Genomic DNA, 18,313 nt, shown 5'->3' on the forward strand with positions numbered 1-18,313 from the left:
ACCATGTAACTAGGCCTAGGACCCCTAGACGTAACGAGTCATGTTACAGACCATGTAACTAGGCCTAGGACCCCTAGACATAACGATTCAGGTTACAGACCATGTTATTAGGCCTAGGACTCCTAGACGTAACGAGTCTGGTTACAGACCATGTAACTAGGCCTAGGACCCCTAGACATAACGAGTCAGGTTACAGACCGTGTAACTAGGCCTAGGACCCCTAGACATAACGAGTCAGGTTACAGACCATGTAATTAGGCCTAGAACCCCTAGACATAACGATTCAGGTTACAGACCATGTTATTAGGCCTAGGACTCCTAGACGTAACGAGTCTGGTTACAGACCATGTAACTAGGCCTAGGACCCCTAGACATAACGAGTCAGGTTACAGACCGTGTAACTAGGCCTAGGACCCCTAGACATAACGAGTCAGGTTACAGACCATGTAATTAGGCCTAGAACCCCTAGACATAACGAGTCAGGTTACAGACCGTGTAACTAGGCCTAGGACCCCTAGACATAACGAGTCAGGTTACAGACCATGTAATTAGGCCTAGGACCCCTAGACGTAACGAGTCAGGTTACAGACCATGTAATTAGGCCTAGGACCCCTAGACATAACGAGTCAGGTTACAGACCATGTAATGAGGCCTAGGACTCCTAGACGTAACGAGTCTGGTTACAGACTGTGTAACTAGGCCTAGGACCCCTAGACATAACGAGTCAGGTTACAGACCATGTTATTAGGCCTAGGACCCCTAGACATAACGAGTCAGGTTACAGACCATGTAATGAGGCCTAGGACCCCTAGACGTAACGAGTCAGGTTACAGACTGTGTAACTAGGCCTAGGACCCCTAGACATAACGAGTCAGGTTACAGACCATGTAATTAGGCCTAGGACCCCTAGACATAACGAGTCAGGTTACAGACCATGTAATTAGGCCTAGAACCCCTAGACATAACGAGTCAGGTTACAGACCGTGTAACTAGGCCTAGGACCCCTAGACATAACGAGTCAGGTTACAGACCATGTAATGAGGCCTAGGACCCCTAGACGTAACGAGTCAGGTTACAGACTGTGTAACTAGGCCTAGGACCCCTAGACATAACGAGTCAGGTTACAGACCATGTAATTAGGCCTAGGACCCCTAGACATAACGAGTCAGGTTACAGACCGTGTAATGAGGCCTAGGACCCCTAGACGTAACGAGTCAGGTTACAGACCGTGTAACTAGGCCTAGGACCCCTAGACATAACGAGTCAGGTTACAGACCGTGTAACTAGGCCTAGGACCCCTAGACATAACGAGTCAGGTTACAGACCTTGTAACTAGGCCTAGGACCCCTAGACATAACGAGTCAGGTTACAGACCATGTAACTAGGCCTAGGACCCCTAGACGTAACGAGTCAGGTTACAGACTGTGTAACTAGGCCTAGGACCCCTAGACATAACGAGTCAGGTTACAGACCATGTAATTAGGCCTAGGACCCCTAGACATAACGAGTCAGGTTACAGACTGTGTAACTAGGCCTAGGACCCCTAGATGTAACATTTTGGGTTATGGGCTTCCTAACAATACATTAAAAAAGCATTATAACAACTATCAGCTATGCAAGTGACTCTGCAAATAGCCTTGTAGTTTTTGAATTTTGTACGCTTTTTGAATGGTCTTCAATGGGCAAGAATGTAGCGCAATGGTCTCCAATGGGCAAAAATGTAGCGCAATGGTCTTCAATGGGCAAAAATGTAGCGCAATGGTCTTCAATGGGCAAAAATGTAGCGCAATGGTCTTCAATGGGCAAAAATGTAGCGCAATGGTCTTCAATGGGCAAAAACTTCATGAAAGCCATCTGGGAGAAGTAAATACAAATGCGTTTTGATGAAAGCCATTATCACGGAAGTATGACGTAGGAATGTGTCATTAATTAATGTACATTAGTTGGAATTGATGTATTGATTTATTCATATTGTTTTATACATTTTTCTTCACACATGCATTATGTTGTTTTTTATATTTTTTTACTCCTGCTCTAAGCCCCTTTGCAATCGTCAACAATACGTTATAAAATGTGACATTTCTGAAATTCATCCCTGGCAGTGCAGTTCATATATCCACTACGTAGCACAAGGAATGTTTCTATTCAGCTAAATCTTTCCTAAAGTGGCCAGGCCATTCACAGCGATACTCATGACTAGAGGAAGGTATCCAGGCTGGTCCTGCATCTCTGTCCTCAGTGTGTCCTCTTCTCTCTTCAGTGTAACTTTAGAGTGACCAAAGAGACTCTCTGTCCTCCCATACACCTCCTCCTCAGTCAGAACAGCCAGACCTGCATCTCTCAGAGAGAGGGTCTCCCCACTCCCTGCTGCCACGTGATGCACCTGGAGGACAAGCAGCACAGGAATACATTGATATGCTTTATTTTCTGGGTCATTCTTGAATTAAGGTGGCATTTGCATCCCTTGACTTTACAACAATGACAAACGCTTTAAAATGACAAATAAATAGAGATTTTACATGTTTTAATTGATAATGAACTGTTTATAAATGTGAAACATAATGGAAGTCTTTTATACTGCAAAACTTTATCTTAGTGACATGTTTTTGGGATCTATTATTTTGAATGCTATAAAATAAACAAAAGTATTTCATATATTTTGTAGATCAATAAAAACAAATATAATACTTTGTTAACGCCTTGAAGATCACTCATTACAAAGACATATACAGTATACTGTATATAGATATATATCCACAAAGTAAAAACAAATATTGAACACAATGTATATAAATCAATAAAGCAAAGAAGGCCTTTAAAATATATATATATTTTTTTACAGTTATTATGTGTCCCTAAGTTTTATGTAATTAGTGTTACCGCCTTAAACATCACTCATTACAAAGATATACAAGAACCTTGAGCATTCCTTCCTGTGGCAAACTGTTATCAGGAGAGGGGTCAATATTAAAGAAGATTATTAGTTAATCACACCCTTATAGTATGTCATCAATGTTATGATTCCAAAGATCATTTGGTTTGTTTAAATAAAACATATCATTGGTGTAACTCAATATTAAATGAAGGGAAATTACACTCTGAGCAAAATTATTAATCAAATCTCTTTAGTAAATTATTAAGTCAATTATTTTTAAAGGTTAAATGACCTTAGATTTGAGATCGGTGGCCTCCATTTAAGAAATTCCTAAATTACTTACAAAAAGTAATTGGTGAGACCTATACTTTGATGCAACACATCATTCCGGGCAGCCCCACCACTATCCAGTAGATGGCGCTGTTCTGCATGTAATTCTGTCTTTCATTCATGTCACAACATTATAATATTTCAGTAAGCAAACACATTTGATTTGTAATTGCTTGAGATAATCAAGCATTCAGTACGTGCTCCCTTCTCTGTTGTATTGTTATTTTGCCAAATGTTATTTGAAGAAAGCCAGCTCCCTAATGCAGCTGTTTCAGCCTCCCTCAGTGATCTGTTATGGAGAGGCTAGCCAGGGGATTCAGTCAGCTGTAGCACACTTGGGTGCTGCTATAGAGATTCATTAGTAAGCCCATGAAGGCTTGATGTCATTTGACACAGATAAATCGACGACTTATCACCGGTAGCAATTTCATAGTTGTTTATCGTCTTCTAGCTAGCTAGTTGAAAAGTCATCATGAATCATGTCAACAATCTCCTAGCAAATTATTTTAAAACTTGTAGAGATAAAACATATTGGTGCTCATCAACCATTGAACAGGCCTCAGTTAAAATAGAGCAAGTTATAAAATAATTAAACCTGAGTGGTTTGGATGTAACTGCGGTGGCTAACAGCTGCTGTTTGAGCTAGCTAGCTAGCTACTACATGTTGTTGTTAATGATTGATGTCAGAATGTAATAACCCATGGAACTGTATCTATGCAATAGTTGACGGGAGGGAGTAGCTTTATAAACGTTGTTTCTTTATTCATAACCTGAGCATCTTGTTAACAGACAGGCAGAGACAACTGCACTCAGAATGGTGTTCTGCTGCGTCCCAAAACTCTAACAATGATTAGCAATATTGCAGACCGATGGTGATATATTTCTGAAGTAAAATATACTTTACTCTATAAAGTATGTTGGACTACTGTGGTCTTCCTTGCAATAGGAACCAAAGATATGGGCAGTAGACTATACATTGGTCATAACCCTTATGTTATAATGTTTGTGTGTGTCTGGTAAGTATTTATGACGGTGCATTCAATGTGTAGTGTAGTAATGTATTGATGCATATTCACTTTTTTCATTGCGTTTGCCCTACCAATATTTTTGTTAGAAATCGCCACTGGTGTTACCGTCATTGGTGTTACTATATCTACTGGTTGTACAATGTTATCATAATGGTAGAAATATTTGTTTATTTAACATGGGAAGATACATTTACATAAACCCAAATACATTTACATAAACAAAAACCTAGAAGAATAAACTCCAGGTCATATATGACTAGAGGCTCAATCAAGCAGGTGTGAACTCACCAGGATCTGCAGGGCCTGTAAGACTGGAGGACTGCAACACGATCCCAACACAGAGAGACCCTCATCTGTCATTCCTGAAGAAATAAATATGGACACATAAAACCACAGTAGTGAACCTAGTTTCCCAGGAACTGATCAAATAATAACAGGAGAATCCTGTGTAAACTGCTCTCTATCTCACCGTCCATGGCACTGACAATGAGGTGGACAGCACTGAGAAGTGGGGATCTGATCTCGTCCTCATCCTTCCCAACACATTGGTCTACAAGATCCAGTACGGCCTGGACTGTTTCCCTCTCAGACTCTTCCAGATCACCCAGGTCAGGAGTCTCACCATCACACATCTGATCCAGCTGTGTGTGTGTGTGTGTGTGTGTGTGTGTGTGTGTGTGTGTGTGTGTGTGTGTGTGTGTGTGTGTGTGTGTGTGTGTGTGTGTGTGTGTGTGTGTGTGTGTGTGTGTGTGTGTGTGTGTGTGTGTGAGAGAGAGAGAGAGAGAGTGTGTGTATGAAAGACAGATAGTGTGTATGAAAGACAGAGAGTGTGTATGAAAGACAGAGAGAGAATGTTACATATATCCTGGGTGAGATATTCATCCCTGCTATTAGGTGTGTTTGTGCCCTGTTTCTGTATGTCTCACTCACCACACTCTCCAGCACACTGACTGCCTCTCTGTCCTCCATGGTTGTCTTGAGGAGCTGGAGCAGGGAGGAACGTGTGGCTGCTGGCAGGACTGACAGCAGCTGGAAATGATCACTCAGTTTCTTCAGTTCTATCAACACACAAACAACAGACAGACCATGTTACTTTGGCAAAGTGTAATCAATGTTTTTTTTATATACCAAAAGTGTGGTAACTTCGTAATTACTAATTAAATAGAACAACTTAAATATTGAACATTCCATTCAGTAGACAACCTTATATGTTGACCAGCCGTTCCATTCAGTAGACTACATGTTGACCAGACGTTCCATTCAGTAGACTACATGTTGACCAGACGTTGCATTCAGTAGACTACATGTTGACCACTAGACAGGAGACATTACCCTCCACTGGCATTATTACCTTTGTTCAGATTTAGGGGGCTGTTGGCATCAAAGTCGCCTACCAGGTCCATAATTCCATCCTCTTCAATCTCGTAATTTGACTTATCTATTTCAAAGCCCCCATTGTTGGCGAAGAGGCACAGCTCTGTGGACAAGAGCAGACAACAGTCATAACCAGTCACACACAGACAGATACAGTGGCTATACTAAATACAGTGGCTATACTAAATACAATGGCTATACTAAATACAGTGGCTATACTAAATACAATGGCTATACTAAATACAGTGGCTATACTAAATACAGTGGATATACTAAATACAATGACTATACTAAATACAGTGGCTATACTAAATACAGTGGCTATACTAAATACAATTGCTATACTAAATACAGTGGCTATACTAAATACAGTGGCTATACTAAATACAGTGGCTATACTAAATACAGTTGCTGTACTAAATACAATGGCTATACTAAATACAGTGGCTATACTAAATACAGTGGCTATACTAAATACAGTGTCTATACTAAATACAGTGGCTTTACTAAATACAGTGGCTATACTAAATACAGTGGCTGTACTAAATACAGTGGCTATACTAAATACAGTGGCTATACTAAATACAGTGGCTATACTAAATACAATGGCTGTACTAAATACAGTGGCTATACTAAATACAATGGCTATACTAAATACAGTGGCTGTACTAAATACAGGGGCTATACTAAATACAGTGGCTGTACTAAATACAGTGGATATACTAAATACAGTGGCTATACTAAATACAATGGCTATACTAAATACAGTGGCTTTACTAAATACAGTGGCTATACTAAATACAGTGGCTATACTAAATACAATGGCTGTACTAAATACAGTGGCTGTACTAAATACAGTGGCTGTACTAAATACAGTGGCTGTACTAAATACAGTGGCTATACTAAATACAGTGGCTATACTAAATACAGTGGCTTTACTAAATACAGTGGCTATACTAAATACAGTGGCTGTACTAAATACAGTGGCTATACTAAATACAGTGGCTATACTAAATACAGTGGCTATACTAAATACAATGGCTGTACTAAATACAGTGGCTATACTAAATACAATGGCTATACTAAATACAGTGGATGTACTAAATACAGTGGCTATACTAAATACAGTGGCTATACTAAATACAGTGGCTGTACTAAATACAGTGGATATACTAAATACAGTGGCTATACTAAATACAGTGGCTTTACTAAATACAGTGGCTATACTAAATACAGTGGCTATACTAAATACAATGGCTATACTAAATACAGTGGCTGTACTAAATACAGTGGCTATACTAAATACAGTGGCTATACTAAATACAATGGCTGTACTAAATACAGTGGCTGTACTAAATACAGTGGCTGTACTAAATACAGTGGCTGTACTAAATACAGTGGCTATACTAAATACAGTGGCTATACTAAATACAGTGGCTTTACTAAATACAGTGGCTATACTAAATACAGTGGCTGTACTAAATACAGTGGCTATACTAAATACAGTGGCTATACTAAATACAGTGGCTATACTAAATACAGTGGCTATACTAAATACAGTGGCTATACTAAATACAATGGCTATACTAAATACAGTGGCTGTACTAAATACAGTGGCTATACTAAATACAGTGGCTATACTAAATACAGTGGCTGTACTAAATACAGTGGATATACTAAATACAGTGGCTATACTAAATACAATGGCTATACTAAATACAGTGGCTGTACTAAATACAGTGGCTATACTAAATACAGTGGCTATACTAAATACAGTGGCTATACTAAATACAGTGGCTGTACTAAATACAGTGGCTGTACTAAATACAGTGGCTGTACTAAATACAATGGCTATACTAAATACAGTGGCTGTACTAAATACAGTGGCTGTACTAAATACACTGAGGAACATAGACACTGGCTGTGTACTTTATCATGGTACTTAACCATGCAGCTATACCTGGGACATTGACAAACCATACACTTCCTCACCAAACTTTCCATCGCATTTGACCTTGAGTTCAATCAGACTGAAGGCAATGACAGTATTTGCAGGAATACCCAGTGACACATCACTATCTGTCTGAGTACTGCCGCTCTGCTTCATAGAGGCCTGTGAAGAGAATGTCAAATCAGTCAGAGACGTTTGGTGCACAAACGACCCAGATTCTAACCCAGACACCTATACTACACCATTACATCATCAGGAAGTGGTTCTAATGATAAAAACAGGAAATTATCTATGTGGGAATTCAGGGCTACTTCATTCATCACTGCTGAACAGACATCTGTGATCTGTCAATATCGTCCTGACATTTACTTTACTTATGTAGGCCTAGCTATCATAAAGTGAGATTGTTGAGATAAAAAATAGAGATAATGTAAATCTGTGTTGTCAGTTATACATTATGATGTTTTCCACTCATGAAAATATGATGAAAACATCATTCACTTCAGTAGGATGCCTGGTAATCTTTCCTCCTACCTTCACGCTCAGGGCCACGCGGACGCTCATGTTGGCTCCTACATTGCCACGCTTCCGGACTTTGTTTGTTACCGGGCAAGGTTGTGATGTCATAATCCTCTCCGTCAACACCCCTATTATTGCCCTGGGCTTCTCCCGGGTCTGCTTGATCACAGGGTGGGTCATGTTCAGATGTCTGCAGGAGGGTCCCAAATAAATTATATTATACAAAATATAGAATGGGCAAGCAACTATTATTTAAAGGTACTAGTTATGCTTCTTACTAGAGGGTTATTCTTGAACTGCAATGTCTTTTACGTCCCTCGCCTTTGCAACCATGAAAAACACTTTAAAGGCTCTCTTCAATCTGTAACACTGAAGCGTTACGGATTACGCAGAAGAAATGTAAAAGTCCTTTCCGTTTGAGCCGACATATGCAGTGTTTACCAGGGAAAATAATGATGCATTTCAATCACACTGTAAAGCTGGATTTCCGTGATCCGGATTGAATACAGCCCTAAAATGACAAATAGTTTTAGTTGATATTGAACTGTTTATCAATGTGAAAACATAATATAAGTCCTTTATACTGCAAAACTTTATTTGTATGTGTTGTTTAAAGAACTTAAGGAAAGCAGATAGGCTTGTCCCAGTAGTGATGAGTAGAGTTGTAGTGACATGTTTCGGGGGTTTAGAGACATCTATCTATTATTTTGAATGATAGAAAGTAAATAAAAGTATTTCATACATTGTATAGATCAATAAAAACAAAGAAGGCTATTAAAATACTTTTTTATAACAAATATAATATGTGTCCATAAGTTTTATGTCATTATTGTTACCACCTTATAAATCACTCATTAAAAAATATAAAACGACATTAAGCATTCTCTCAATTGGCAAACTGTTGTTATACTAGCTAATCACACCCTTTAAGTACAGTATGTCATACATTTGAGGATTTTATTGATCAGTTGGTGTGTGTCTAAATAAAAAGTGTAATTGCTGTTACTCAATTTAAATGAAGGGAAATTACATTGTGAGCAAAATACTTTAATCATATCTCTTTAGTAAACTATTTTTAAAGGGTTAATGGCCTTAGATTTGGACATAAACACTGCATACTGTACATGTCGTCTCAAGTGTAAATGACCTTCCGTGGTCCGGACTGAATCTAGACCCTGCGATTCTTTAGTGTAAATGACCTTCCGTGGTCCGGATTGAATCTAGACCCTGCGATTCTTTAGTGTAAATGACCTTCCGTGGTCCGGATTGAATCTAGACCCTGCGATTCTTTAGTGTAAATGACCTTCCGTGGTCCGGATTGAATCTAGACCCTGCGATTCTTTAGTGTAAATGACCTTCCGTGGTCCGGATTGAATCTAGACCCTGCGATTCTTTAGTGTAAATAACCTTCCTTGGTCCGGATTGAATCTAGACCCTATGATTCTTTAGTGTAAATGACCTTCCGTGGTCCGGATTGAATCTAGACCCTGCGATTCTTTAGTGTAAATGACCTTCCTTGGTCCGGATTGAATCTAGACCCTATGATTCTTTAGTGTAAATGACCTTCCTTGGTCCGGACTGAATCTAGACCCTGCGATTCTTTAGTGTAAATGACCTTCCTTGGTCCGGATTGAATCTAGACCCTATGATTCTTTAGTGTTATGACCTTCCTTGGTCCGGATTGAATCTAGACCCTATGATTCTTTAGTGTAAATGACCTTCCTTGGTCCGGATTGAATCTAGACCCTACGATTCTTTAGTGTTATGACCTTCCTTGGTCCGGATTGAATCTAGACCCTATGATTCTTTAGTGTAAATGACCTTCCTTGGTCCGGATTGAATCTAGACCCTATGATTCTTTAGTGTAAATGACCTTCCTTGGTCCGGATTGAATCTAGACCCTGCGATTCTTTAGTGTTACTGACCTTCCTTGGTCCGTATTGAATCTAGACCCTATGATTCTTTAGTGTAAATGACCTTCCTTGGTCCGGATTGAATCTAGACCCTACGATTCTTTAGTGTTATGCTGATTGTGATAGCAGTGAGTATTCTAAGCTGTATTCTAAGTATGAGGAAGTTGCTAAACCAGTACAGTTCCACTTCTTTGTCATCTGACAGCACTTCAACCAGAAAACGTTCTATGTACAACCAGTATACAACCTGACCATGATGTCAGAAAAGATGCCAGCATGACCACATTGCAACCCCTTTTGCCCGCTGGTCTTGGGTCTAAATATTGACTCCTTGGGCAGGTGAACCGTGTGATTGTAGTTAACATACCAACCTGGACTCAGGGATCGAAGTAAACGTAAATCTGTCTCTCTCCATATAGTGTAATATGTTACGTTTCGTATGTATTCATTTGTGGATGTCCATCATTCATTTCGTATGATATGTTATGAAATACGATTTGTATGACATGTTACTAATTGCAATTCGTACAATATGTTATGAATTTGCAATACGTATGATATGTTACAAATGTCACTTTGCTGTGGCTAACGTTAGCTAGGTGGCTAGATGGGCAACGTTAGCTAGGCGCTAGGGTTAGGGTCAGAGGTTAGGGTTAAGGTTAGGAGTTTGGGCTAGGAGAAGGGTTAGCTAACATGCTAAGTGCAAAGGCTAATTTGCTAAAGTTGTCTATGATGTGATTCGAACACACAAACTCCCTCCTTTTGTTTTTGGCTCATGTAACCATACATATCTTACTAATTTCAGTGTCACAGATTTACATTTACTATGTTACGTCTTTTAGGCCAGGCTGAATATACACTGAGTGTACAAAACTTTTACACCTCACTAATATTGAGTTGCACAGCCCCCCTTTTACCCTCAGAACAGCCTCAATTCGTCGGGGCATGGACGCTACAAGGTGTCGAAAGCATTTCACAGGGATGCTGGCCCATGTTGACTCCAATGCTTCCCACAGTTGTGTCAAGTTGGCTGGATGTCCTCTGGGTGGTGGTCCATTCTTGATACACAACTGTTGAGCGTGAAAAACCCAGCAGCGTTGCAGTTCTTGGCACAATCCGGAGCGCCTGGCACCGTTCAAAGGCACTTACATTTTTTGTCTTGTCCATTCACCCTCTGAATGGCACAATTAATGTAGGAGAATATAACACATTAGATCTGGTGAAAGATAATACAAAGAAAAAAACATGCGTTTTCACATTTGTTTTTTGTTCCATCATCTTTGAAATGCAAGAGGAAGGCCATTACATGAGTTAGGAGTCTAGCCGCAATTTAGATGTTGGCCACTAGATGGCAGCAGTGTATGTGCAAAGTTTTAGACTGATCCAATGAACCATTGCATTAGTGTTCTGCCCAAATGTGCCTAATTGGTTTATTGATACATTTTCAAGCACATAACTGTGCACTCTCCTCAAACAATAGGATGGTATTCTTTCACTGCTACTATAAATTGGACAGCGCAGTTAGATTAACAAGAGTTTAAGCTTTATTCACATATAAGACATGTCTATGTTCTGGAAAGTTTGATGTTACTTACAACTGCCATGCTAATGACATTAGCACACGTTAGCTCAACCGTCCCGGTATAGGGATCCCGATCCTGTCTCCTCCCCTTCATCTACACTGATTGAAGTGGATTTAACAAGTGACATCAATAAGGGATCATAGCTTTCACCCAGATTCACCTGGTCAGTCTGTCATGGAAAGAGCAGGTGTTCTTAATGTTTTGTACACTCAGTGTATGTACAGTATAGGGCAACTCACTTGTTTTTCGAATAGTTAACCAACTCCTTCACTTCCACCTCCTCTTTCTTCAGTCTGCCAAAGGACGACTCTTGTTCGCTGAAGCTTTTTAAGCCCAAGTTAAGTTTTAAATCAGCTGCCAATCCCTCCACATTTCCTTCTGAGTTCATTTCTTTCTTGTCACCAAATGTCCCACTGTGGTCCACGAAGTCAGACTCCTTCACATCTGAGGGAACATTCAACATTAGAATAGACACATGATCATTTTCATCATTTATCATAAAGGGGGGAATTCAGACCTGAGTTATGGGCACATACATTTCATTCATTTCACTTCTATGCACTTTTCTCTCTACACGTATTCTGACCTTGCACTTAAGCATGGAGAAACGCAGGTGGCAGACAGATATTCATTTGCGGTGGAGATCACAGACATGGAGGTGTGTCTACAGATACACCGTATTCTGACCTTGATTTAATTCCCTCATAATTCCACCACCTTCACACACAAAGAAACCATGAATAAAGTTGAGCAACCTGTCGGTTCCAGGTGGAAAAACATCGACTTGGTCGCAGCTCCTTCCCCCTCTACACCCCTCTCCTTCCCCCTCTACACCCCTCTCCTTCCCCCTCTACACCCCTCTCCTTCCCCCTCTACACCCCTCTCTTGGTCCTTGGTCCTGCGTAGCTCAGTCGGAAGAGCATGGCGCTGTGGCGCTATTTTACTCACGTTAGTCTGTCAACCATGTCCAATCACCCAGCATCTCCATGTCTACGTTTCAAAAGCCAATCATGTATATAGCCATAGCTCACATTACCTATAAACCAATGAGAGGCGGCTGGTAGCATAGCGGTTAAGAGTGTTGGGTCTGTATCCGAAAGGTTGCAGGTTCAAATCCCAGAGCCGGGAAGGTGAAAAATCTGTCGTTCTGGTCTTGAGCATGGCAGTTAATCCCCAACAACTGCTCCCCATGTCCCAGTGATGTTGATTAAGGCAGCCCCCCACATCTCTTTTATTCAGGACTGTCTGTAACCATGGTAGCATCCACGATAATGTAGAAGTGTTTAGAAACATATTATATTCTTATTTACAATAAAAGTGACTCCAAAATGACATTATTTTTATCCCGGAAAGTTGCCATATTCAAATGCTCAGGCCCAAAGTGAGGAGTAGCATGAGTACTGGAATTTATTGTCAGATATTTCACAACAAAAACATGCTAGCAACAACAACATGATTTTCCCTGTACCCTGCAGTTACATATGCATACATGTTACTTAGAAACTCCTTCTATCTAAGCCATTGTTATTGTACCATAACAAGTCAATTGTTAACCTGGGCGTTTATTTTATTATATCACTGAACACAAAAGGTGCTTATTACAGACAGGCTTTTTTTGCCAGGTGTCTATTTCCTTAATGTACACAGCTTTTGCTAATTTGCATACCGATATTTAATTGTTTAATTCCAGCTCTCACTTCCAGCATTTTTATCAATTTCTTCATTTTCTGCAATAATGTGTTGTCATTTACACACTGTTACTTTTATTTTGTCTTAGTATGGCACTATTTTCGATTTGTTTTGTTATTTTCCTTGACAGAATCGTTATTTTCCTCTTTGACTGTGCATTGTCGTCAGCATTTTCGTCAGTTCTTTTTTCGCCAATGGATGGCGATCGGACGATTTCTGGGGGTTTGTACTCGTAAAGTTGTTGACTGTTTTTGTACTTGCCAGTTATCTTGCAGTTCTCAGCTGTTGCAGGCAATGACTAGCAGTTTCTTACTGGCGATAAAAACGGTTGATTGCCATCATTTCCCCCCCGACTCATTACTAAATTATTTAATGTAACAAATCAAACATAAAGCCTTGTAAACAATTCATTTACATTACAATTGGCGTTTATTTGAAATAAGCAATATTTGCTGAAATGTGTGCCATTGCCAGGCTATTAAAACGGACAGGCAGCTATTTCAGACCGCGTTTAGCTGAAGTTTTACGGTAAAACAAAGAGGATATTGTAAGCAAATTGTTCCCGGAGGTCAGGGTTGCCATGTCCGTTATTTCCCTGTGATGTTTGTGTGTGTAGAGAGAGAACTGCAGCAGGCAGCTTAGTCTAAGGGTCTCGGGGGCTGCGTGAGTGGAAATTTGAAATGAAAGTTATGGAACTGCCTCGAGTGATTCTGTTGTGGGGAAGAATCCTCAATGAAACTTACATTAAATGTGGAGAATGACACATTTGCAACTGTTGCCAATCAAGTAGCCTATTAATTGACATGCCATTGTAGGCTACTGTATAAAATCATTTGACAAAATAAATATGTTGAAATGACTATATCGCTGGAGTCAATGAAAATCAATTTGTGCCACTTGTGTAGCCTACTTGGAGCTGGCATGCAGATTTCATAAGTAGCTTATAACTGCAGTTTATTGTTGTTGTTGCCTTGTGTTATTATGCAGTTATTAATGGCCATGTTTAGTTCATTAAATTGTAAGTTATCAAAGCTCTATCGCAATTGTCATCAATTGTTAGAATGCATTAGATTGACGGTAACAGTCAGTCAGATTAGGCTACAGGTAAACAAACACTGGCTGTTGTTGACGAGCATATTCAGTTCATATACATATTATTCATATTTAATTCAGTGATTGAAATGATGACCTCATCCCCAGTAGCCTATTCCAGCAGGCTATTGGTTAACACAAGCACCTGTCTGTGGGGCTGCTCTGGTGTTTACCTGGGTTTAAAGGATGTATCTATAATTATGTACATGTGCTAAATGGATTTATTTACAATTATAAACCGGGTTCGAGCCCTGAATGCTGATTGGCTGAAAGCCATGCTATATCAGACCATATACCAAAGGTATGAAAAAACACTTATTTGTGCTGTTCTAATTACGTTGGTAACCAGTTTCTAATAGCAATAAGGCACCCAGGGGGTTTGTGGTATATGGCCAATATACCACAGCCAAAGACTGTATCCAGGCACTTGGCGTTGCATCATGCTTAACAACAGCCCTTAGCCGTGGTATATTGGCCATATACCACACCCCCTCAGGCCTTATTGATTAATCATAGGATCCCTGTCTTATAAGAGTTGATTGTTTATCTTGTCATTATTGTACTGCCGTGTATTGTTTATATGGTCTCTCTTTGAGTTTAATATTGACATCCATTGATGGAAAATAATCTGATGAGTTTAATAAGGGCAAATTATATTTTCTCTTGCGACATATTCAAATTCCTTTATTATATCATGTTATAGTTTACAATAAATATTATTTGGATGAAAACCGAACTTTGCTTCTAACGTCATTACAAGTTACGTGAATATTCCTTCTTAATTGGTTCGATAACGTTATGGAAAAAGGGTTTATTGCTGTAGGAAATAAAGGTTGGACTAGTTTTCAGGCCTTTTGGGTGGGTTTTGAGTAGTCAACGTTCTGGGAATTTTTCTAGACCTGGCAACCCTGCCGGAGGGCCTTTTTTTAAATGATTTTTTTTATTTTACCTATATTTAACTAGGCAAGTCAGATAAGAATATATTCTTATTTTTAATGACGGCATAGGAACAGTGGGTTAACTAACTTGTTCAGGGGCAGAATGTCACGTTCGCCGTATGGAGGAAGAGAGAAGGACCAAGGCGCAGCGTGATACGAATAAATTCTTCTATTTATTTAACACGAAACGAAGAACACTTAAACAAACTAATCAAAACAACAAAACGAACGTGAAGCTATATATATAAAGTGCAGACACAAGCAACCAATACATAGACAATAACCCACGAAATACCCAATGGAATATGGCTGCCTAAATATGGTTCCCAATCAGAGACAATGATAAACAGCTGCCTCTAATTGAGAACCAATCTAGGCAACCATAGACATACAAACACCTAGACTAGAAAACACCCCATAAACATACAAAACCCCTAGACAAGACAAAACACATAAATCCCCCATGTCACACCCTGACCTAACCAAAATAATAAAGAAAACAAAGATAACTAAGGCCAGGGCGTGACACAGAATGACAGATTTTTACCTTGTCAGCTCGGGGATTCGATCTTGCAACCTTTCGGTTACTAGTTCAACGCTAGTCCAATGTTCTGGTGTTTACCTGGGTTTAAAGGTTTGTCTTCAGGTTCTCCAGGAATCAGCACATCACTCAGGGAAAAGCCTCTGGACTGGTATTTTGGTTCCTGCCAGAAGCATCCACATCTGGGCTTGGTCTTCACAATGAGTGAGAGGAGATTCAGTTTACCAGAGCTGTCGTTCAGACTGGACACAGGGATCAGGGTACCGTTAGAATCTACTTCCTTCAACATGGATTTTACGGCATTGGAAATCATGATGGTGGTGGATCGTGTTTCTGGCTGCAACAGATGACAAAGACACAAATGACAAAGATGTCTAAGAAACAAAACTAGGATGAACACATGAACACTCAATCAATACAACAGCTTCTGAAGAGTATTCTAAATACATTTCACAGTTGGCAAGACACTCAATAATGCAAACACAATCTCTTTGAAAGGTTCACTTTCCCTGGGAAAAGAGTGGATCAGAACAGAGTAGCATTGCTTTAGACATGACAAGACAGGAATACAAACAGTAAATCATTTCAGTCAAAAATGTTGGTCATTCAAGACAATTTTTTTCCTGATCGCAACACTACAAGAGCTTCAATACCTGGTTCCCACTGCTTCCTCTGGGTCCTTATGACTTAGAGATACGTTATTAAGAATGAGATATGAGTACGTCTGAAATGCATTAGCTAAGAGTTCATTACATACTAGTAGGAGGAGGAGTCTCTTAATCTTAACCCCTTCCTGGGAAACTGTCCCGTTAGACTCTTACATTCCTGCTCTTCACTTCTGTTTTATTTAATGAGAAAATAGCTTCACTAGAAGCAGGCAGAACTACATGCCACATTACTGGGAAGTATATTCCGTTTTGATGTGTTGTCATCCTCATAGCAGTGAAGCGGTGTTGGAGAGTAGTTCTTACATGTAATAGCTCAGTAACTCATCCACTTTCACTTTCACTTTCTTCAGGCTACGGAAGCACAGCGTTGTCTTTACACTGCTGCTACTCGCTGTTTATTATCTATGCACAGTCACTTTACCCCTACCTACATGTACAAATTACCTCAACTAACCTATACCCCCACTAATTGACTCTGTACCGGTACACCCTGTATATAGCCTCGTTATTGTTATTTTATTGTGTTACTTTTTAATAATTTTTTACTTTAGTTTATTTGGTAAACATTTTCTTAATTCTTTCTTGAACTGCATTGTTGGTTAAGGGCTTGTAAGTAAGCATTTCACTGTAAGTCCACACCTGTTTTGTATTTGGTGCATGTAAGGAATAAAGTTTGATTTGATGAGGAATGTTTTCTTAAAGTCCCTGTACACACTGAAGGTGAAGAACTCATAATGCACAACACATTTGGTAAAACTGTTTTCATACAACAGAGTGTTTCTGCACAAACAGTGTTGTGGAGACATTGCACAATGGTTGTGTGAAATATTTTGTGTAGATGAACTCTGTTATAGCACAAGAATATCAGTATTAGCCGACTGTATTTTAAGGCTCCAGAGTGGCGCAGTGGTCTAAGGCACTGTATCTCAATGCTAGAGGCAAATCTGCAGACCCCGGTTTGATCCTGGGCTGTATCACAACCGGCCGTGATCGGGAGTCCCATAGGGCAGCGCACAAATGGCCCAGCATCGTCCGGGTTAGGGGAGGCCGGGGTAGGCTGTCATTGTCAATAAGAATTTGTTCTTAACTGATTTGCCTAGTTAAAAAAAGGTGAAATATTACTTTTATTTTTTTTAAGTATCATTCACAACCTTTGTGTCCAATGTGTGGTAAATCAGTTGTCCAACCTGATTGTGTACGGGGCCTAACTGTTACTACAGGGTCAGAAAGTCACATCCATATACTTCACCACTGTACTGTAGGAGAGTCCAACACCAACAGACAGCTATCAGTTCCAAAGTGCAATAACAGTTCTCAAGGTCAAGTTTTAGTTTCAGTTTGAACAAATCCCAGGAGCCTTGCAGTAATAGCACACACAGCACAGGGTTTCTGATGACAACATGTCTGTGTTGTTCAATCACTGTGAATCAGACATCACAGGACCATCATACTACACATATTGGGGATGTTTTCTCTGAGTAAAGAATCATTATTAAAAAGAACAACATCTTAATCACCCTGGTATTCTAGACATCAAGATTACCAGGGTGCTGTGTCAAGTTGGCTGGATGTTCTTTGGGTGGTGGAATATTCTTGATATACAACTGTTGAGCGTGAAAAACCCAGCAGTGTTGTAGTTGTTGACACAAACCGGTGCGCCTGACACCTACCACCATACCCTGTTCAAATGCACTTAAATCTTCTGTCTTGCCCATTCACCCTCTGAATGTCACACATACACAATCCATGTCTTAATTGTCTCAAGGCTTGAAAATCGTTCTTTAACCTGTCTCCTGCCCTTCATCTACACTG

At 39.8% G+C, this 18,313-nt stretch overlaps 1 protein-coding gene across 1 annotated transcript; it reads right to left on the reverse strand.

The window, feature by feature from the left end:
• Positions 1-1,943: 1,943 nt before the first annotated feature.
• Positions 1,944-16,837, reverse strand: LOC139573006 (gasdermin-E-like). Its single transcript, XM_071395972.1, has 10 exons — positions 16,487-16,837; positions 15,915-16,170; positions 11,813-12,017; positions 8,093-8,267; positions 7,600-7,720; positions 5,585-5,710; positions 5,164-5,291; positions 4,703-4,874; positions 4,522-4,595; positions 1,944-2,383 (listed from the first exon to the last, which is right to left on the reverse strand). Exons 2-10 carry the CDS (start codon positions 16,144-16,146, stop codon positions 2,150-2,152), a joined length of 1,467 nt encoding a protein of 488 aa, XP_071252073.1. The 5' UTR covers positions 16,147-16,170; positions 16,487-16,837; the 3' UTR covers positions 1,944-2,149.
• Positions 16,838-18,313: the final 1,476 nt, after the last annotated feature.

This window comes from Salvelinus alpinus, chromosome 4, assembly GCF_045679555.1.
Source record: "Salvelinus alpinus chromosome 4, SLU_Salpinus.1, whole genome shotgun sequence".
NCBI lineage: Eukaryota > Metazoa > Chordata > Actinopteri > Salmoniformes > Salmonidae > Salvelinus > Salvelinus alpinus.